Source organism: Phyllobates terribilis, unplaced genomic scaffold (assembly GCF_046119375.1).
Source record: "Phyllobates terribilis strain yellow unplaced genomic scaffold, ASM4611937v1 Scaffold_10__3_contigs__length_209671492, whole genome shotgun sequence".
Classification (NCBI taxonomy): Eukaryota; Metazoa; Chordata; class Amphibia; order Anura; family Dendrobatidae; genus Phyllobates; species Phyllobates terribilis.
In genome coordinates this window covers 178,506,561-178,528,610 of record NW_027362770.1, presented here as the reverse complement: position 1 = coordinate 178,528,610, position 22,050 = coordinate 178,506,561, and the positions used below count along the sequence as shown (strand labels likewise).

At 47.2% G+C, this 22,050-nt stretch overlaps 1 protein-coding gene across 3 annotated transcripts; it reads left to right on the top strand.

Moving 5' to 3' along the window:
• Window positions 1-1,200: 1,200 nt before the first annotated feature.
• On the top strand, window positions 1,201-20,168 carry LOC141164720 (aldo-keto reductase family 1 member B1-like). Of its 3 annotated transcripts, XM_073650231.1 has the most exons (10): window positions 1,201-1,356; window positions 6,150-6,317; window positions 6,462-6,578; window positions 17,995-18,072; window positions 18,318-18,440; window positions 18,548-18,654; window positions 18,905-18,986; window positions 19,109-19,192; window positions 19,308-19,390; window positions 19,943-20,168. In XM_073650231.1, exons 1-10 carry the CDS (start codon window positions 1,285-1,287, stop codon window positions 19,983-19,985), a joined length of 957 nt encoding a protein of 318 aa, XP_073506332.1. In that variant the 5' UTR covers window positions 1,201-1,284; the 3' UTR covers window positions 19,986-20,168. The 3 variants fall into 3 exon arrangements, with proteins under 3 accessions (XP_073506332.1, XP_073506333.1, XP_073506334.1); XM_073650232.1 differs by lacking the exon at window positions 6,462-6,578; XM_073650233.1 differs by lacking the exons at window positions 6,150-6,317; window positions 6,462-6,578 and having other exon boundaries at window positions 1,209-1,356.
• The last annotated feature ends 1,882 nt before the right edge of the window (window positions 20,169-22,050 follow it).

Below are 22,050 nucleotides of genomic sequence, written 5' to 3'. Positions count from 1 at the left end.
ATAATATGGGGGAGCAGATATATCATATATCACACTGTGCCCCCTATATTACCCCCTCTACATAATATGGGGGAGCAGATATATCATATATCACACTGTGCCCCCTATATTACCCCCCTGTACATAATATGGTGGAGCAGATATATATCACACTGTGCCCCCTATATTACCCCCTCTACATAATATGGGGGAGCAGATATATAATATATCACACTGTGCCCCCCTATATTACCCCCTGTACATAATATGGGGGAGCAGATATATCATATATCACAGTGTGCCCCCCTATATTACCCCCTCTACATAATATGGGGGAGCAGATATATCATATATCACAGTGTGCCTCCTATATTACCCCCCTGTACATAATATGGTGGAGCAGATATATATCACACTGTGCCCCCCTATATTACCCCCTGTACATAATATGGGGGAGCAGATATATCATATATCACAGTGTGCCCCCTATATTACCCCCTCTACATAATATGGGGGAGCAGATATATCATATATCACACTGTGCCCCCTATATTACCCCCTCTACATAATATGGGAGAGCAGATATATCATATATCACACTGTGCCCCCTATATTACCCCCTCTACATAATATGGAGGAGCAGATATATCATATATCACACTGTGCCCCCTATATTACCCCCTCTACATAATATGGGGGAGCAGATATATCATATATCACACTGTGCCCCCTATATTACCCCCTCTACATAATATGGGGGAGCAGATATATCATATATCACACTGTGCCCCCCTATATTACCCCCTCTACATAATATGGGGGAGCAGATATATCATATATCACACTGTGCCCCCTATATTACCCCCCTGTACATAATATGGGGGAGCAGATATATCATATATCACACTGTGCCCCCCTATATTACCCCCTGTACATAATATGGGGGAGCAGATATATCATATATCACACTGTGCCCCCCTATATTACCCCCTGTACATAATATGGGGGAGCAGATATATCATATATCACAGTGTGCCTCCTATATTACCCCCCTGTACAAAATATGGGGGAGCACTTCTTACATTTCCTCGGAGATAGAGGTCTCCGGTGTTGCAGGGGTTAAAGCCAAGTTCTTTATTTACTTTGCGCATGCGTAACGCAGAGTCTCCGCCTTGTTCTCTCTCTCACCAATCAGCTCCGTCTCACACCCATCCTGCGACCAATCAGCGGGCTCCTTCTCCTTTCCGTCAGAGTTTGGTCTGTGAGCCGCCGGCAGTCAGTGTCAGTCAGAGCGCTGGAGTCCAGATGAAGGGAGCGGAGACTGTGGAGCTCAGTACCGGGGCCAAGATGCCCATCCTCGGCCTGGGGACATGGAAGGTGAGGCTGCGACATCCGTCCTCCCCTTCTATAGTAGTACTTAACCCTTTCTTTTCTCCATTATACCTTGTACTGCTGTGGACCCCTCAGTCGTGCGGCCGCCTCTAGTCACGTGATGTGGCTTCTCTGGGGAAAGTCGCAGCGATTAGTCGCAGTCGTGTCGGACTTGACACGTTTTGCAGCTTAACCCATTATGACTGCAGCTGGTGACTCGGATATTCCCTGTGGCAGTATTTTGTATAGCTGGTGGTCGGTCTGCGGAGTCAGCCCCCTGTATAGCGCTGTTGCTATAGTCACCTGAATAAAGTCTGCGGGTGTGAATGCTGGGAGTTGTAGTGTCGCCACCGTTGGAGACTCCATTATATCAGCCCCTCGCCCCCAGAGCTGGCGATCTAATCCCGTCCGCGGGATCTTCCACTAATAATAGAGCGGCGCTGGTTTTGGTCCAGTCTAATCGTTTCCTAGGGCTGGCGTTGCCCAATTTGGCCCCTGTGGCCTCTTACTATTGTACCTAAACTACGGGGGGGCAGTGTTTATCTTTTTAGCAGAAGTGGGAGACCCCCTATACGGTCCATTGCCCCCCTAAGAGCTATGGGTGGAGTTCTCCTGTGTGCGGCTGTTATAGTACTGGTCCAATGCCCCTAGATGATGGGGGTTGTGGTAGGGGCCGTTCCTGGGGTCAGAGTCTCTGAGCGTAAAATTAATCTTCCGCGTGACAGTAAGGTTTAAGGGTGGGGGGTGTTGTCTTGTCTTCTGCTTTGTGGTCTAGTTCTGGCGCATGCACCCTCTTGGCTGGTTTCACATGTACCGTAGATGTCTGTGTGTGCCGCATCAGGATCACACAGACTGGCGCCCGTGAATCAGCAGTACAGTTAGCGCTGTTCCCAAGTGCTGAGAGCTGAATGCTGCCCTCATCATGATTCCTTGCCGGCACTGCGATCAGCACCAGCAGGGACAGTGATGAGGGTAGTAGTAGTCTGATCCCGCAGTGTCCCTGTATGTAAAAAAAAAAAAAAAAAAAAAACACCTTATACTCACCTGTCCGGAGATCAACAAAAACCAGGGATCCAGCAACAGACATCCAAATGAGAATCTGAATGTGTGTTAAAACTTCTTGTTTATTAGAATTCCTTTAAAATCATGCTGTTAAAATTGTAGATCCAGGGTATTACGCGTTTCAAACAAAAATGTCCTTAGTCTCACCTGTAAGGAGATGTCCCCTGCTGTAGCCGGGGAGAATGAGCGGCTCTGGAGCTCAGCTCGGGAGCGGTGTCCTGTCACTCACTGAGTGCAGCTCTGGAGCAGCTCATTCTCCCCGGCGTAAGCGGATTACAGCGGGGAACACTTGGGACAGGTGAGCATAAGGATTTTATTCTTATTAGCAGACTACTACCCTCATCATTGTCCCTGCTGGTGCTGATCGCAGCGCCGGCAGGGAACCATGATGAGGGCAGCGTTCAGCTCTCAGCACTTGGGAACAGCGCTAACTGTACTGCTGATTCACAGGCGCCGGTACGTGTCCCCACTGATAACACACGGATGTCATTTGTGTGTGTTCTGCGTGAGACACTTTTGCTGATCGTGCATCTGCAAAAAAACAGACAGACACTGTCCGTGGAAACGCACTGACATGTGCACAGACCCATAGATTTGAATGGGTCTGCGTGTGTCGTGTTTCCGGTACGTGGGGAAACTGTCACCACACGTACCAGAGATACTGACTTGTGAAAGAGGCCTTAGTCGTCATTTGGGACTGATAGAAAAAGTTCTCAACTCCAGATCTCCCATGTAGAAAGTTGCATAAGGCTATGTGCCCACGATGCAGAAATGCTCCTGATTTTTTTGAGCGTTTCTGCATCTCCCTGGCAGAAAAAAACACATGCGGATAGTACATGTGGATTTTACATGCGTTTTTCCTGCCAGGGACAAGCGGATGTGAAGCGTTCTTCACATGCATTTCCGCATGCGGGTTGACAAGCGCTTTTAGCATCACTTGGAAAGTGCTTGTCAACTTGGTCACACGATATAAATCCATGCAACCGGCAACCAGCATGGATTTATATAGTGTGACTGAAAGAATGGTAAAAAATAAATCTATACTTACCCTCTGATGGCCCCCGGTGTCCTGCTTCCCTCCGTTCTCCCTTGCCGGAAGCGGTACACTGAAGGACCCGTCACATGACTATTACGTCAGCGCAGGTCCTTCAGTCCATCGCGAACTGCCAGCATGCGAGGAGGAGCGCACCGCGGGCCGTCAGAAGTTAAGTATATATTTATTTTTTATTTTATTCTTTTTTTTTTTTTTTTTACAGGTTCTATGGTACCCTGGTCCGGAGGAGAGTCTCCTCTAGACCTGGGTACCATCCGCACATTAGAACGTATGGAATGCGCATCTACATATACAGTGATGCGTAATCCCTGCGTTCTAATGCAAGTCAATGGCGGCGAAAACGCAGCGCTTCCGCAAAATAATTGGTAATGCTGCGTTTTTTTCCGCAATGATAATCCGCAGCGGAAATTTCCGCAGCATGTGCACAGCACATGCGGATTATCATTGGGGGACATGGCAGGCCTTCTACCAAGCGTTTTTAAGTGTCTCTGCAGCGTTTTTGCCGCTGCGGAAACGCTTAAAAAACGCATCGTGGGCACACAGCCTAAAGGAGTTTGTGCATCTTGGTGAGTTATCTGCACCAGGGAGGGGGAACATTTTTTTTTGCCGGGGCAATTTGAATAATTCTACCATGATTCGTCGGCTGTAAAATATTATCAATTTGAAGTTTATTCAGCTGTATTTGGTGAAACAACTAATTAACCCCCTCTAACGTGAGTGCCGTACCACCTGCAAATATTCACCACGGGAGATGTCGTCGGAGGGGGGGTGGCAAATATTCACCACGGGAGATGTCGTCGGAGGGGGGGTGGCAAATATTCACCACGGGAGATGTCGTCGGAGGGGGGGGGTGGCAAATATTCATCAGGGGACCGTAGCTTGCTGATTCCAGGGTATGTCGGCGTCTTCAGTTCATGCGCCGCAGCATTCCGTACTGAGCGCTCAGTTTCAGGAGCAATCAAAGGGCCCACAGCCAGCAAAACACTGCCACCGGCCCGAGCACTGCTTTACCCGGGAACCTGCTCGGTGGCCACAGATGCCAGCCCTGATCTATGCAATCTACTTCTGCCTGTTTGGAGGGGGGTGAATACTTTTTTGCATCCCTGTGCCGCCTTCGCCTCCGGTCACGCCATGGATGGGTTAGAGAAGACGAGGGCCGGATGCTAGGACTCCCGTTATATATTCTCTGTTCTGCTTTTCGGAGAGTTGATCACATGATCAGTTTTGTAATTGTCAAAAAATAATCGCCCGTCGTGTTGATTAAGCGAGACAGGGGCTTCCGCTCTCTCTCTCGAGGAAACAGTAATGAACTTTTTGAGGGCACCAGTCTCTGCCGGACAGAATTAGCTGGAGCTCGAACCGTTCCGGATCGAATGACCCATTTACCCCGGATGAATCCTCTTATTTCTTGGCAAATAGAAAAATGTGATGACGGATTTTCTCCTGGGGAAACGAGGGTGTTGATGTCGTGGAGGAGATACCTGACCGATGAGCGTCATCCACATAAATGTGCCGTGGTCCTGATGGAGGATAGCAAGGAGCTGGGCTAACACTGTGCTCTTTGTGTCATTGCTGCTCCATATCCTCCAGAATACTCAGTACTGGGATGGGCACTCATGTTCCTGGGCCACAATTGGAAAGGTTCTGTATATGGACCCCTCTACTGGCTACTGGGCCAGTTGTGACCACTGCCGGCTCGTTCATCCCAGCTACTTTCTCATCCCTTTCCTGACTATCTCGAACTCTAGACTCTGCCGGATGTAGGAAAAATGGCTCAAGGCTCAATTAAACCATAAAACATCAGCGGATTTTACGCCTACGTATGGAATGTCCTGTTCTGACTATGGGGGAGTGGGGGTGCAGGGTACTGATACTACAGAACTCCCCAGTCTGCAGACAAGTGATCCTCTCAGTATTCAGAACAGGGCTTCACAGTACATAAAAGGCTATGAATCCTCCACACTCCCAGTCATCAGAGAAGCATTTCCCCCCAGTAGTCACAGCGGAACCTCCCATGCATTCATCCTCTGGTGACCGGATGCTTCGTGAGACAACCGAATAGGTGACTGATGTGTATAACCCTCTTCTGTGTCGTCGTCCCCCCAACAGTAAAAGTTATAGCCTTCATTTTTCTAGCTATCGGCAGTCCTCCCTAGTAGTCACGGCGGAGCCTCCCATGTTCTCCACTCGCGCTGAATATTGTGGCTGCTAGTTTGAGACCAACTTATTGATGTCTCTTGCATTACACATTCCTGTGGACTGTCATATTTTTACAACCTGCACTTTTTTTTTTAACCCCTTTTTAGTCAGAGCAGAGTCCTCCTCACAGCAAAGCCGACCATGTTCTCGATTCCTGAAAGGCGTCTCCTGCTAGCAGGAATCTTCATGAGGCGAACGTATGACTGTACTCATGTATAATAAACTGCTCATCCGCCTTATCCTCAGTCAGATTACAGCTCCCAAGTAATCAGAGCAGCATCCCCCCCCCAACTAATAGCTAGAGCTCCCCAGTAGGTACAGCTGTCATCACCTCTATCCCTTACACTGTAATAAGTTACATCCTCCATTTTCTGTCATCAGAGCAGCTATTCCCCTCCTCACCCCAGTAGTCACAGCAGAATCTCCCATATACTCTGCTCCTACGTTGCTGGCAGGAATCCCAATGATTTTATTTTCCTTGCAGTCAGAGACTGGAAAAGTGTCAGCGGCCGTGAAGAAAGCCCTGGAGGTCGGGTACCGGCATCTGGACTGCGCCTTGGTCTACCAGAATGAGAACGAGGTCGGGGAAGGCGTCCAGCAGAAGATCAAGGACGGTGCACTAAAGAGAGAGGAGCTGTTCATCACCAGCAAGGTAACGCCGGCCTCCGCTGTCAGGGCCGCGCAATACTATTTACACTGGATTGGTTGTCTGGGATTGCAGCTTTGCTCTATTTACTTCAGCTGCAGTACCAAACATGGCCACTTGGAAAAGAAAATTATTTTATTTTTTTTAAAGTTGTGGTCAACATTTCATGAAAAGTCCATGGTCCGTGAAGCCTGCGAAAAAACCCTCTCCTCTCTGAAACTTGATTACCTGGACCTCTACCTCATCCATTGGCCAACGGGATTTAAGGTACGATCTCAAGGAAATTCCACTAATCCAGACTTCTGTGTCCGGGTTGTTGTAGAATACACTTAGTAATGGAATGAGAACCTTAACGACCGTCGTAACGCATTTTTACGGCGGTTATTAAGGGTACTTATTCCACAGTGCCGTGAAAATGCATCCCTGAGGAATAATACTGTAGCGACCCCCAGCGTCAGAAAATCTCCGGTGTTTCAGCTAGCCGGGGTAGCTGAGACCCCGGAGAACATGATCAGGGCCGGTTTTTCCGGTCCAGTGTCACGTGATTGCCGTTATTAACTGTTTAACGACGATCATACAAAAAAAAGACCAATTTAAATCAATTTTTCTTTCCTCTGATATCATCTAACATATCAGAGAAGAGAGAATTGGGGACCCCTGATTCCCCCCCCGGCCCCCCTCCTTGTGCTGAAAGAAAATGGCAACTGCTGGGAATTTTCTCATTGGTTGCTGGCTTTTGATTACAGTGATGGACCCTATCACAGTGATCAAAAGCCCTAATATTAGTAAATATGGCAGCATTTGGGGCTGCACATCTCTCTTCCTTCCTTGTAGTTGTTCTGAGAGAAGAGAGAGATACTAATTCTGAGTGCTGTCCATGTCCGGAAGTAGACCTCATTGAATACCCCCCCCTCCTTCTGCATCATCCTCCGTGTCTAATTAAATTTTTCTTTCCCCCCCCCCCAATCCTAGTGTTAGATTAGGATTAGGTTTAGTTTTCTCTAATAACCCCCCACGACAGCACACAGGAGGATGTAACCCCACCCTAATAGGGACAGGAAATATGAAGAGGTTTAAATAGCCCCTCCCACATCCTCCCTCCAGTGTTATTTCCTGGCCCTATCCGGGATGAAGAGGTCATCCCCGGTGTGCTGGGTCGGCGACAGGCACTGGGGGAAGCTACTAGCCGAGCAGCGGAGGATCGAGCGGTCTTTACCTCTCCTCCTCAAGGCACTGCTCCCGTCTTCTCCGGATTCGGAACCCCCTCCTGCAGTCCTCGCTCTCGGGCAAGGTCTGCAGGATCTTCTGACCGGAGGCCTCTCTGAGCTCTCCGGTCCATCTCCTCCTCCTCTCCACTGCTGGATGCGCGGGTGATGCCGGCTCCAGGATGTGGAGCGCACGCCGCGGCGCCGGAAGTGACGTCGGACACCGGGCGGTGGATGATGACGTCACTTCCGGCCGATTGCGTTCCACTGTGGACCGCATCAGAAAGCTATGGGGGAAAAAGAGCGGAATGCCGTCGGTGATCAGAAATCTTCACCTGGACACCGGGGGAGGAGCCCTCTAAACAGAGGGAGGCGCTGGTCCGGTCGCCCATAAAAGGAGCCCTGGACAGGAAGACATCTACAGGTAGGACAAAACCATGTCTGTTGAAGCTTCTCACTCTGCATCTGTAGAGCCCAGTGCCGGTCCGGTCCCAGTAAGTATGGCACTGGTAGTCCATCTCCCAGATGCAGGAAATAGTGATTATAGCTCCCCTCCCCTTCTCCCCTCTCTTGTAGGGGGACAAGGTACCTGCATCTGGAGAAAAAGTTAAACCGTCACTCAGATGTCCCTTCTGTACAAAAAAACGATCGTCCTCCCATAGAAAGCCCCTATGCAAGGACTGTACGGAGAAGATTATCAGGCAGGAACAACCTTCCTTAAAGGGGATTGTACGTCAGGAGATTAAATCCTCCTTAGCCTCGGTCACTCTCCCTACGCCCTCACCTAGTCAGGGTTCTACATCTACTCCCTCAGCAGCCAAAAAGAGGAAAATTAGCCCGCCAGAGGGAGGGGAGGAAGACTCTCTAGAGGAGATATATATCTCGGAAGATCTTCCAGAGGAAGGTGAACTAAGTCCAACCCCTGATAACATCCAATGAGAGAGATATTACTTTCCATCAGATAGCTTGGAGGAACTCCTCATGGCAGTAAGGAGAACTATGGAGGTCGAGGAAGAAAAAGTGCCCCAAACAGTACAGGATCAGATGTTTGGGGGGCTACGTTCCAGGAAAAAATTAGTGTTCCCTATACACCAGAGTATTAGGGACTTAGTCTTAGAGGAGTGGGAATCTCCAGAAAAGAGATTAAATACCCCTACAGAGTTAAGGGATAGATTTCCTGTAGACAATGAGACTTCAGAATGCTGGTCTGAAGTCTCAAGAGTGGATATCCAGATTGCACGGGTGGCAATGAAAACCACACTGCCCTTTGAAGATTCCTCTCAATTAAAAGACCCCTTGGAACGCAAAATGGAGGGACTACTCAGAAAATCCTGGGAGACCTTGGTAACATTATTAAGCACCAACGCCGTCTCTGTGGGCGTAGCTCGATCAATGGCTCATTGGCTAGATCAACTGGAGGAACACCTAGTTTCAGGCACCCCCATAGAAGACATCTTGGCATCCCTACTGCTTCTACAGAAAGCTACGGGGTTTTTACCAGACGCCTCTGCAGAAAACTCTGTAGGAAGAGCCCTATGGTTGAAATCCTGGAACGGCGACGTGGCATCAAAAATGAAGTTGTGTTCCATCCCCTTTAAGGGGAAATACATTTTCGGGCCAGCCCTAGATGATCTTCTAGAGAAGGCCTCAGACAAGAAGGCCCTCCCGGAACCTAGGAAAGTGAGGAAGAGGCCTTTTCGTCCCTCCCAAGAGCAGACCCCTCAATATAGGGGTAAAGGCAAAACAGGACGATGAAGCTACCCAAAAGGTAGAGGAGGCAAAAATCTTTTTCTCTCCCAAAACCAACATCAGGAAAGAAGGAATTCTGCGGTGTTAGTGAAGCGCTAGAACAACTAGACAGGGGATTAGGTTATAACACACAAACCTTTTATTGTTTAGTACGCTCTCTAACGCCACGACGCGTTTCGATAGCAGACGCTATCTTCCTCAGGTAGATTCCTGACATCAGGACAGTCGGGGGCCGCATCTCGAGTTTTCTCGTTTTTCAGTGGAAAGAAATCTGCTCCTCCAGAGAGGATAAGGTTAACACCGCTCTCCTCTCAGAGTCATCAGGCCACCCTGATATCCGGTCTTACAGACCTATTGTCCTCAGGGGTGATATCTCTGGTTCCTACAAGAGAGATGGGCACAGGACATTATTCCAGACTCTTCCTAATAAAAAAAACAAATGGCTCACACCGAGTTATAATCAATCTAAGGCCACTGAATCAGTATATCCACTACCAACGATTCAAGATGGAATCAATAAGGTCGACGGTCCCCCTGATAGGACAGGACCATGTCATGGCCACAATCGACCTCCAGGATGCATACTACCACATCCCCATACATCCACTTCACAGGAGGTTCCTAAGATATGCAGTGGCTCAGGGGGATCAAATAGTCCACTATCAATTCAATGTTCTCCCATTTGGAATTTCATCATCCCCGCGAATATTTGCAGAAGTCATGGCTTATATCAGGGGTCAGAACATTTCAATAGTACCATACCTCGATGACCTGTTATTAATCGGGCCCTCAGTACCAGTACTCCTAGAACATCTACAGTTGACCACTCAGATCCTATCATCTCTGGGCTGGTTAGTGAACCAGAAAAAATCAGATATGGTTCCCTCCATGACAAAAACATTTCTAGGAGTACTATTGGATTCCCACAGCCAGATGTCATTCCTGCCCAAACAAAAACAGGTCATGATAAAAGCAAAAATCAATGTCCTAAGGAGCAGAAGATTAGTATCATTAAGAGACGCCATGTCGGTCCTCGGGTCTATGACATCCTGTATTCAGATGGTGTCCTGTGCTCAGGCGCATACCCGAACATTACAGACCCACATCCTTACAAATTGGGACGGATCCCCATGGTCTCTGAACAGGAGAATCCCTATACCACCACGAGTAAGGACCTCTCTATTCTGGTGGCTGAACGGAAAAAATCTGAACAGAGGAGTACCTTGGATCCAGAATCCGCTGGTAACCATAAAGGTGGATGCCAGCGAAAAGGGATGGGAAGCCATGGTCTCCCAAGAGCTATTCCAGGGTATATGGACCAAAGAGGTGAGACAACGCTCATCAAATTTCAGAGAACTAAAAGCCATAAAGGAAGTCCTCAGAACATCAGAGCCTCTGGTCCAGAAATCTCACATTCAGATATTTTCAGACAATATCAACACGGTAGCCCACCTTCCTCATCAAGGGGGCACAAGATACGAAAGCTTAAAAGCAATCTCAGCAAGAATGTTCTCCTGGGCCGAAGAACATCTTCTATCCTTGTTGGCTCTTCATATCAAAGGTTCAGTCAATATCCAGGCTGACTTCTTAAGCAGAACAAAGATTCATCCAGGAGAGTGGGGCCTAAACCCAGACGTCTTCCAGATGTTAGTCGAGAGATGGGGCTATCCAGAGGTAGATCTCTTCGCAGTACACCAGAATGTGAAAGTACCTCAATATTACTCCCTGGATCCAAACGGCCCTTGCCTGGGCGTGGACGCATTCGCTTACAAATGGGAATTCAAACTAGCATATGCCTTTCCCCCACTACCTATCCTTTCAAAAACCTTACAGAAGATAAGGACCGAAGGGACCAGGGTAATCCTAGTGGCCCCTCGCTGGCCAAAAAGAAGTTGGTTCGGAACGTTAACCAGTCGGAGTGTGGAGAGTCCTCTAATCCTTCCTCCCATCAAGGATCTCCTTCTCCAGGGACCGATTCGCCATCCGGATCCCGAGAGACTACACCTAACTGCCTGGCTTCTGAATTCCTGATATTAAAAACAAGAGGCCTCTCAGAGAAAGTCATCAAAACTGTCCAGAAGAGCAGGAAACCTGTAACGAACACCATTTACCATAAGATCTGAAAAACCTTCTTAAGGTGGTGTTCACCCACTCGCCCAGACCCTCATAGGGCTGATGTGGCTCAGATTCTAGACTCTTTACAAGAAGGTCTGGACAAAGGTCTCCGACCTAGTACTCTTAAGGTCCAGGTAGCGGCGTTAAGTTCATACTTCGATCAAAGACTAGCGGAACATCAATGGGTGAGAAGATTTGACAGCAGCCACCCGCATCCACCCTAGAGTAACAGACCTTAACATTGTTCTGAAAGGGTTAACCCTTCCACCCTTTGAGCCCTTATCAACCATAAGACTGGACAGACTGACCTGAAAAACGGCTTTTCTGGTGGCAATAACTACAGCCAGACGAGTGTGTGAACTACAGGCCCTTTCGGTCAATGAACCCTACCTGAGAATCCTGGAAGATCGTCTAATTTTCCAACTTGACCCTTCATTTCTACCTAAGGTGGTCTCAAATTTCCACAGATCTCAGGAGATAATCCTTCCATCTTTTTGTGACAACCCAAAAGACAAAAAAGAGAGAGAATTCCACACTCTGGACGTTCGGAGAATAGTCCTGCACTATCTTCAGGAAACAGAAGAAGGAAGGAAAGACAAGAACCTATGTGTCCATACACAAGGTCCAAACAGAGGAAAGAAAGCAGCAACATCCACAATAGCCCACTGGATTAAGAGGGCGATTATGGAGGCTTACCAGATCCAGGATCTACCTCCTCCAGCAAAGCTCAAGGCCCATTCTACAATGGTGATATCTGTCTCCTGGGCTGAAAAAGCCAGCGCATCCATCGATTTGCAGAGCTGCCACATGGTCCTCAATTCATACTTTCTCCAAACACTACAGACTAGACCTAATGTCTGTTGGAGATTTAGCCTTCGGAAGGAAGGTCCTTCAGGCTATTGTCCCTCCCTAGTATATCTTTGGTATACCTCCTGTGTGCTGTCGTGGGGGGTTATTAGAGAAAATAGAATTAGACTTACCAGTAATTCGGTTTCTAATAACCCACCACGACAGCACGGGTAATTCCCTCCCCCTCGCTTATTGTTTCTACGACAGCTGGATCAGTAGAAATAAAAATTAATTTGAAGCATCTATACTCTTGTGGTCCTTTGTAATAACACTGGAGGGAGGATGTGGCGGGGGGGCTATTTAACCTCTTCGTATTTCCTGTCCCTATTAGGGTGGGATTACTTACTCCTGTGTGCTGTCGTGGTGGGTTATTATAAACCGAATTACCGGTAAATCTAATTCTATTTTTTTTGTTAGGGAGGCAAATAAAATCGAGCAGTGGCCGGCAGAACCTTTAGCGTGGAGCAGGTGTACGCCGTGCTTTGCTCCAGCAGTGAAACCGAACCTGCCTCTGAAGTAGAGCAGTTTTCGGACAGTGATGACTCCTCTTCCTCCACAGGATCCCAAAGCCCGATGGTAGCAGAGTCGGTCGTCACTGCTGACGCAGTCCCCCCACCGCTGTGATATCATGACGGTCCATTTTCCCCTCAAATTCTCCCTTTCTTAGCAGCCTCTGGAATAAAATTAGATGTCACTAATTTTAACCCCTTTTGAAGTTTTCAAAATTTTCATTACCCCTGAAGTTCTACAATTGATTGATTTGATGGACAATTTGTGCCCATCAGTATATCTCCCAAAAGCCCACATCCTTCCATTCCCGTTCCTGGATCCCCACAAATGTCCCTGAAATTAAAAAAAAAAGTTGGGGTCTTTCCCTGAACATGGGATTAGTAAAGAAACCCACACTCCGCTCCAACTGGGCAACAAAATCCGTCCACAGCACCCCTGTAATTGTAGCTATCATGTCCCGAGCCTGATGAGGTTTTTACATTTCAGTGACAATTCCCAAGAACTGACCCAAACTACGATCGCCTGAACAAATTGAAACCCCTAATTTCCCTCCTACAACATTCGTTTCTAAATTCCTACACCCCAGAACAAAACTTGGCAGTGGATGAGTCCCTGATGAGTTACAAGGGCCATCTATCCTTCCGACAATTCATCCCCTCCAAGCGCGCCAAATACAGCGTCAAATTGTACAAGATGTGTGAGATCTCATCAGGGTACACATCCACCTTCCTGATATAGGAAGGTAGGGACCATCAAAGTAGCCCCCTAAACTGCCCCCAGACAACTGGCATCCCAGGGAAAATTGTGTGGGAGCTAATGACGCCCTTCCTCCATCAAGGGTACCACATCTATACGGACAACTATTACCTGAGCGTCCCCCCTATACCAATCCCTCCACGCTGCAACTACAGAGACCTGTGGGACAGTCAGGAAAGAGTGGGGTTTCTGTCACGGTGTCCACACCTTTGGAGAAGGGGGTGTCTTTTTCACTTGCAAGCAACCACCTCCTTGCAGTGGAGTGACAGGAAGGACGTCTACATCCTGATCACACTGCATGCGACACCACTGTGACGGTCAGGGGCGCCACCGGGCACAAGGAAAAACCGGTCTGCGTCACCGACTATAATAAATAGATGGGAAGCGTTGACTTGTCGGGCCAGGTGCTTCAACCGTATCTGGTGAAGCGGCAGATCAGAGCCTGGTACGAAAAGGTGAATCTATCTCATTCAGATTGCCGCCTACAATAGCTGTATGTATGTATAATTTTTTTTTTTTTTTTTAATAAAAAAACAAGGAGCACTCGCGTTTCTCCAGTATCAGGAAAAAATTGAGTGCCTCATATTTGAATCAACGGTACAGGTTGCATCTTTATAGTCCGAAGATATGGCTGTGGGTGATGGGGGGAGCGGCAGCGGGGCAGCAGACGTCTGCTGGAGTCTACACTGTGTGCCCACTGCTGAAAATTAATATTCACTGCTCCTTAATAGTGCACACACACTAGCCGCAGCGCGGCTCCTGCTGCGCTCCGCGGTCATGTGTGCCCGCTATTAAAGACCATGAATATTCACTACAACCCATGGGTCATAGTGAATATTCATAATCTTTAATAGCGTGCACACAGAGCCGCGCTAGGGGTACAGTGTGCACGCTATTAAGGAGAATGAATGGTCACTGCTCCCCTCGCACACAGTCCTGGTGGGGGGAGCAGTGACTATTTCGGCACAGCATCTCACTGTGTGAGGGCACATGGCAATGACACCATGCGCGGCTCAGTGAGACCCATGTCGACAGCAGAGCGGGACGCAGTGCTGGAGCAGGGAGGAGGTGAGTAGGAGTGTTCATTTTTTTTTTTATGTGCAGCATGCCGGGGATGGGGGATATTAACAGAATTGGGGGACATTACCCCTATAACAGTTTCAGCAGCAGACCCCCTCCTCCTTAACAGAGCATCATGACCACATGTTTTGCTTACTTTTTTTTTTTCTATTTTCCTCCTCTAAAACCTAGGTGCGTCTTTATAGTCTGAAAAATACGGTACTTGTATATTTATGTTGGCGATACGAGCATGATCATTTTATTGGCGGATCTCTAATAATGAGGCTGTTCTGTACTTCAGCACTATGGGCTTTACCGCATGGTTCTTGCTGAACCTTTTTCCAGACATTACTTTCAGGATTCTGTAGGGGATTGGTGGTTTTGTGCCCATAGCGGTTCCTACCTTGGCGGGTGGGAGCGTGCTCATATAGGGATTGATGGAGCTAATCGGACGTTGTACGACCAGTCTCTGGAAGCCTCCGTCACTCCAGCTCTGCTGGTGGTTTTTTATCCTTGGAACAAACCCAAGTTTGCCCCATAGTTGCTGCATTTCCCTTCACCCCAGTGCAGTTTATTCTTCCTGTTATAACATACGCAATTGCAGGACAACCGTTTTGTTAGCAAGACCCAAGTTTTATAATCAGCAAATGTGTTTTTAGGGGCATTCGTCCCTCTGTGTAATTATTCCTTGAAGGATTTTCTTGTTTGCTCAATGTCTCTAAGCTTTGAATGAGTCCTGGAATTCCATCAATTTTACACATTTTTTTTGACTACATGTGGGGTATCGCCGCGCTCAAGAGAAAATGAACCCCACAATTTGTTACCCACTTTCTTATGTTACCCTTGTGAAAATAAAGTTTGGGTCTGAAGTTAATTTTTTTTGGATAAAGTTAAATGTTCATTTTTTTTTTCCTTCCACATTGCGTCAGTTCCTGTGAAGGGTTAATAAACTTCTTGAATGTGGGTTTGAGCTCCTTGAGGGGTGCAGTTTTTAGAATGGTGTCACTTTTGGGTATTTTTTTTTTTGTCATATAGACCCCTCAAAGTGACTTTCAAATGTGATGTGGTCCCCCCCAAAAAAAAAAAAAATCACTGGTCAACTTTTAACCCTTTACAACTTCCAAAAAAAAAAAAAACCACTTTGGTTCCAAAATTGTGCTGATGTAAAGTACACATGTGGGAAATGTTATTTATTAACTCTTTTATGTGACATATCTCTGATTTAAGGGCATGAAAATTCAAAGTTTAAAAATTGCAAAAATTTTCGCCAAATTTTGTTTTTTTTTTTTCACAAATAAACGCAAGTGATATTGAAGAAATTTTACCACTGTTGTGAAGTACATTATGTCACGAAAAAAAAAGTTTCAGAATCAGTGGGATCCGTTGAAGCGTTCCAGAGTAATTACCCCATAAAGTGACAGCGGTCAGAATTGTAAAAATTGGCCCGGTCATTAAGGACATAATTGGCTCCATCACTAAGGGGTTAAAGGGTGACTGCAGGCTTTTCTCCTAAGGCTGGACAACCCCTTTAAGGAAACAAGTGTGACTCCCAACTTTTCAACAGTAACCCAAAATTTTATGCTGCTTATATCTGTCCTAGATGATGGCCCGATTCTAACGCATCGGGTATTCTAGAATATGTATGCGGCCGACGGGGCGCAATCGGCAGAGCGGTATTTAAATTTGGCGCCAAAATCGCTGATTGGTCGCGGTTGGCCACCGAGACCAATCAGCAAAGCTGTGTTTACATTTGCCGCCGATATCGCTGATAGGTCGCGGGCGTCGACCGCGACCAATCAGCGTCGTATTAGTGAGGACTGGGGAGCGGCGCTGCTTGTGCGGCTACTTCCGCTCTGAGAAGCCGGGAGATGTTCTCACAGCGGATAAGGCGGCGAGGTCCCTTTTTCTCTACTGTTCTACATAAAGATCAGTGGTAAAACAAAGTACCTGCAGCCACCAACTCAATGAGCTATATGCCTATAGTGAGCTCCCTCTAGTGGTGGCTGTATAAATCTGTATGTAGTGAGTTCCCTCTAGTGGTAACTGTATAAATCTGTATGTAGTGAGCTCCCTCTAGTGGTGACTGTATAAATCTGTATGTAGTGAGTTCCCTCTAGTGGTGGCTGTATAAATCTGTATGTAGTGAGCTCCCTCTAGTGGTGGCTGTATAAATCTGTATGTAGTGAGCTCCCTCTAGTGGTGGCTGTATAAATCTGTATGTAGTGAGCTCCCTCTAGTGGTGTCTATATAAATCTGTATGTAGTGAGCTCCTCTAGTGGTGGCTGTATAAATCTGTATGTAGTGAGCTCCCTCTAGTGGTGGTTGTATAAATCTGTATGTAGTGAGCTCCCTCTAGTGGTGTCTATATAAATCTGTATGTAGTGAGCTCCCTCTAGTGGTGGTTGTATAAATCTGTATGTAGTGAGCTCCCTCTAGTGGTGGTTGTATAAATCTGTATGTAGTGAGCTCCCTCTAGTAGTGGCTGTATAAATCTGTATGTAGTGAGCTCCCTCTAGTGGTGGCTGTATAAATCTGTATGTAGTGAGCTCCCTCTAGTGGTGGCTGTATAAATCTGTATGTAGTGAGCTCCCTCTAGTGGTGGCTGTATAAATCTGTATGTAGTGAGCTCCCTCTAGTGGTGGCTGTATAAATCTGTATGTAGTGAGCTCCCTCTAGTGGTGGCTGTATAAATCTGTATGTAGTGAGCTCCCTCTAGTGGTGGCTGTATAAATCTGTATGTAGTGAGCTCCCCCTAGTGGTGTCTATATAAATCTGTATGTAGTGAGCTCCTTCTAGTGGTGTCTATATAAATCTGTATGTAGTGAGCTCCTTCTAGTGGTGGCTGTATAAATCTGTATGTAGTGAGCTCCCTCTAGTGGTGTCTGTATAATTATGTATGTAGTGAGCTCCCTCTAGTGGTGGCTGTATAATTATGTATGTAGTGAGCTCCCTCTAGTGGTGGCTGTATAATTATGTATGTAGTGAGCTCCCTCTAGTGGTGGCTGTATAATTATGTATGTAGTGAGCTCCCTCTAGTGGTGGCTGTATAATTATGTATGTAGTGAGCTCCCTCTAGTGGTGGCTGTATAATTATGTATGTAGTGAGCTCCCTCTAGTGGTGGCTGTATAATTATGTATGTAGTGAGCTCCCCCTAGTGGTGGCTGTATAATTATATATGTAGTGAGCTCCCCCTAGTGGTGGCTGTATAATTATATATGTAGTGAGCTCCCCCTAGTGGTGGCTGTATAATTATATATGTAGTGAGCTCCCTCTAGTGGTGTCTGTATAATTATGTATGTAGTGAGCTCCCTCTAGTGGTGGCTGTATGAATCTGTATCCAGTGAGCTCCCCCTACTGGTGGCTGCAGTAGCAGAATTCTATCTGTCCTATTCTGTGAATTTGGTGCAATGTATCAGAAAAATGTGCTTTTCTTTTTCAGGCTGGAGATGCGTTTTTCCCCGTTGATGAGCAGGGGCTGGTGATACCCAGCGACACCCATTTCCTAAACACATGGGAGGTAAGTAATATCCTGTTTGGTAAAATGAAACCGACCGCCCCTCTTATACGGGAAATGCCGCGCTGAAACGCCTGATTTTTGCCAAGGCGAGACTAACCTTTTCCCTGCAGCGCCCTCTATAGGGGAAATTTAGTATTGCAGGGTGGATTGTCAAGACGGATGGTTTTATATGTAATACGTGGAGTCTTCCCGAGTACAGGGGTCCTGACTGATGACACCCAGCTGACATTCCCCTCTGCCCTCAGGGTATGGAGGAGCTCGTGGACGCCGGCCTGGTGAAAGCCATAGGAATATCTAACTTTAACCACAGCCAAATAGAGCAGCTGCTGAACAAGCCGGGACTGAAGTACAAGCCGGCGGTGAACCAGGTAGGCGAGAAGGGGTTTTTGCAAAAGTACTTGCACCCTTAAAGGGAGGAATTGACTTGTTTGAGTGGGGGGAGGTTTCATTAATTTGCACATAACTTGTATTCCAGATTGAGTGTCATCCGTACCTGACCCAGAATAAACTCATCGAGTATTGTCAATCTAAAGGCATCGCCGTCACAGCGTACAGCCCCCTGGGGTCACCAGACCGGCCCTGGTTAGTAAATCTGACTGAAAAGTAATCCAAATATACAAATTCTGCTGTATCGGCTGCCAACACTAGATGGAGCTCACTGCATTACAGTTCTACAGTGGAGGTGATTGCACCACGGTGTGCAGTGAGCTCCCCCCAGTGGTGATGATGGGGAGTGCAAACTTTTAATTTATTAATAATGTAATAAGATTAATAATCACATTATTATTATTATTATTATTATTATTATTAATCTCTTCTTTTTTTATTTTAGGGCCAAACCTGAGGACCCATCCCTTCTAGAAGAACCTAAAATCAAAGGCATTGCAGCCAGGCATAAAAAAACAGCTGCCCAGGTACTGGAGGTGACATTTATTACACCACCAGCCTATATAATGAGTCCTTCACATATAATACTGAGAAGCGTTATATCACCGCAGGTACCGAGCGTGCCGCTTACATTTATTTATTCCCACAGGTCCTGATCCGTTACCATATCCAGAGGAATGTGGTCGTCATCCCGAAGTCTGTGACCGCCGAACGCATCGAAGAGAACTTCCAGGTATAAACTGCTGTGAAAAATAATATATAATATACTCTACATCCTGTATTATACTCCAGAGCTGCGCTCACTATTCTGCTATCAATCTCTGATGCCGGTCATTCTGTATTTTCAGGTGTTTGACTTTGAATTGACCCCAGAAGACATGAAGGACATTTCCACCTTTGATCGGGGGTGGAGAGTCTGTGCCTTATTATCGTAAGTTGACCTAAAACCGAGCAAAGTTGTACATTAAACTATAAGCCCCTGAATTAGGCTGTTATTATGCAATGATCTTCCTAGTAACCAGGCTGTCAGACCTCCACTATCCCCACTTTGAGGAGTAGCTGACTTTCTGACCCCATTGGTCACCGTAAGAAATAGATGGGGGTTCAACATTGGACTGGTTGCCATGGACATTGTGTGACAGCACCATATAGGATTCTGTGGTTGCTATGGACATTGTGTGACGGCACCATATAGGATTCTGTGGTTGCTATGGACATTGTGTGACGGCACCATATAAGAGTCCTTGGTTGCTATGCGTTCTGTCCCTAGTAACCAGTCATTTAGCTGCTCAGTGCATCGGCAAGATCTCAATTGGCAGCTTGGGTGCAGTCGCACATCTCTGTCCCGCCGCCTTCAGCTCTTCCTCCAACCGGAGCGGAGATCTTAAAGGGACAGTACCATGTATTTAATTTTGGCCTCTGTAGAAGCTATAATATGTCCAAGCTCCGAAATAACAAACTTTTTTTTTCTCTTCCATCTCAGAGCCAAGAAACACAAGGACTATCCATTCAACGCGGAGTTTTGAGGGCGCTCGCCTCCTGTGACAGCCGCTGTTGTGTCCGGTCGTTGTCGCCTTTTCTAGTTTTTTGTAATTTCAAGTATTAGCGTTACTGATATTATAGGATTATCTGATCCCGTTCTTCTGCACTCCGGTATCCGCAGCTCCGTGTAATGTAGCGTATACAATAAACCAGAGTTCACTACCGGTCTCCTGCCTGCGATATAAGTACATTACTGGTCCTGCATTAGACTCCAGAGCTGCACTCACTATTCTGCTGGTGCAGTCACTGTGCTGACAGTTTACAGTAGGGGCCAGCAGAATAGTGAGTTCAGCTGGAAAGATGAGGTATTTTGGGCTATACCCCCGAGGCTCAGCATTTGGCACTGTGCCTCCATACTGCACTGGCATGGAAGGGGAGGGGATGGTTCTTTGTGTTAGTTTCAGGCCCATGTCAGAACGGCAGGAGTGCTGCGTACCTAAACAGACTTGCACCTTGCTTTTATTGCCCCCTTTTCAAGATGAGCAGTACTGGCCCCAAGTCTACTGCAAGCCTATTTAAAGGGGTGGTCCAGTGAAAAGAAGCCATAATCTATGTGTAGGACGGGTGATACAGTACTGATTGTCAGGGATCTAAACCTCTCTATACGCTGAGCAAAGGAATGAATGGAGCAACGGTCGCTCTTTGGCTCCAATGTCGCGTGAATGAAGGTTCTCGGTTCTGCGGATTGTAGCAGCCGACCTGTACAGATCAATACGCTATCAGTCTCCTCTCCATAGGATTGGTAATAACTTCCTTTAATAGAATGGCAGGAGATTTTTTATATTTATTCTGAGAGCAGCTTGACCTAGAGCCAGAGACCCTGATTCCAGGGATGTATCATTTACTAGGCTGTGTTTTGTAGTTTCAGTACGATCAGTGTTTTAGCAGCAGATTATCCCTGCAGGACTAGGTATCATGTGCCAGGCAGTCCAGCTAATCTCTGACTCCGCCCCCTGATTGGCAGCTTCCTGTGTACACTACCAATCAGGTTTGTGGGTGGAGTTATACAGAGCTCAGCATTCCGAGCAGAGAAAACAGGGATTCTATCAAAACCGAAGCAAGCAGCCTGGTAATAGACACATCGCTGGAATCAGGGTCTCTGCCCTGACATCAGGCTGCTGGCAGATTCCAAAACAAAGGGATTTTTTTTTCCTTTATTGTTGGATGTGTACGGCTAAAAGTAGATCCGGGTGATAATGAGAAGTTTCCGGAGCCTTGATCTGGTTTATTCATACACTGACTCTGGGGGTCTATACACAGGAGGACATACTCTGTGCTGCTGGGATCGCCCTGATCAATTCATGACAATGCCACGCACGCAGCAGCCTCCTCCTCCTGAAATACTCTGTGCTGCTGGGATTGCCCTTGACAACGTCACGCACTTAGCAGGCTGCTCCTGAAATACTCTGTTCTGCGGTGATTGCTCTTAACTCTGGATAACGGCACACGCTCAGCTGTGTATTCCTGAAATACTCGATGCTGCTGGGATTGCCCTGCCCATCTTATGACTCTGCCTCAAGCTCAGCAGTCTCCTGCTGAAATACTCTGTGCTGCTCATCTCCGACTGACAATTCCACTCCAAAGCTCACCACACTACATTTCTGAAACACTCTGTGCTTCCAGGAATGCCCCTGTCACCTCCTGAATCGCTTCAGGGATGCTCCTTATTTGCTATGACAGTGCTTCCACCAGGAGACTGTTCTCCTGAAATCCTCTGTGCTGCTGCACTATGACGATGCTCCACATATCACACTGTGCCCCCCCTCCTCTGTACATAATATGGGGGAGCACTTCTTACATTTCCTTGGATATAGAAGCCTCTGGCTCGCTCCCACCAATCAGCTCTATCGCACACCCATCCTGCGACCAATCAGCGGCCGCCTTCTCTGTGGAGCGCCGGCAGTCAGTGTCAGCGCGGAGACTGTGGTGCTCAATACCGGAGTCGTGCGGCCGCCTCTAGTCACGTGATGCGGCTTCTCTGGGGAAAGTCGCAGCGATTAGTCGCGGTCGGACTGGACACGTTTTGCAGCTTAACACTTTATGGCTGAA

Coding starts and splice junctions, on each gene's coding strand:
- LOC141164720 (XM_073650231.1), top strand. CDS start 1,285: ATGAAGGGAGCGGAGACTGTGGAGCTCAGTACCGGGGCCAAGATGCCC. Junction 18,987..19,108: donor ATAAAAAAACAGCTGCCCAG/GTACTGGAGGTG, acceptor TTATTCCCACAG/GTCCTGATCCGTTACCATAT. Junction 19,193..19,307: donor GCATCGAAGAGAACTTCCAG/GTATAAACTGCT, acceptor CTGTATTTTCAG/GTGTTTGACTTTGAATTGAC.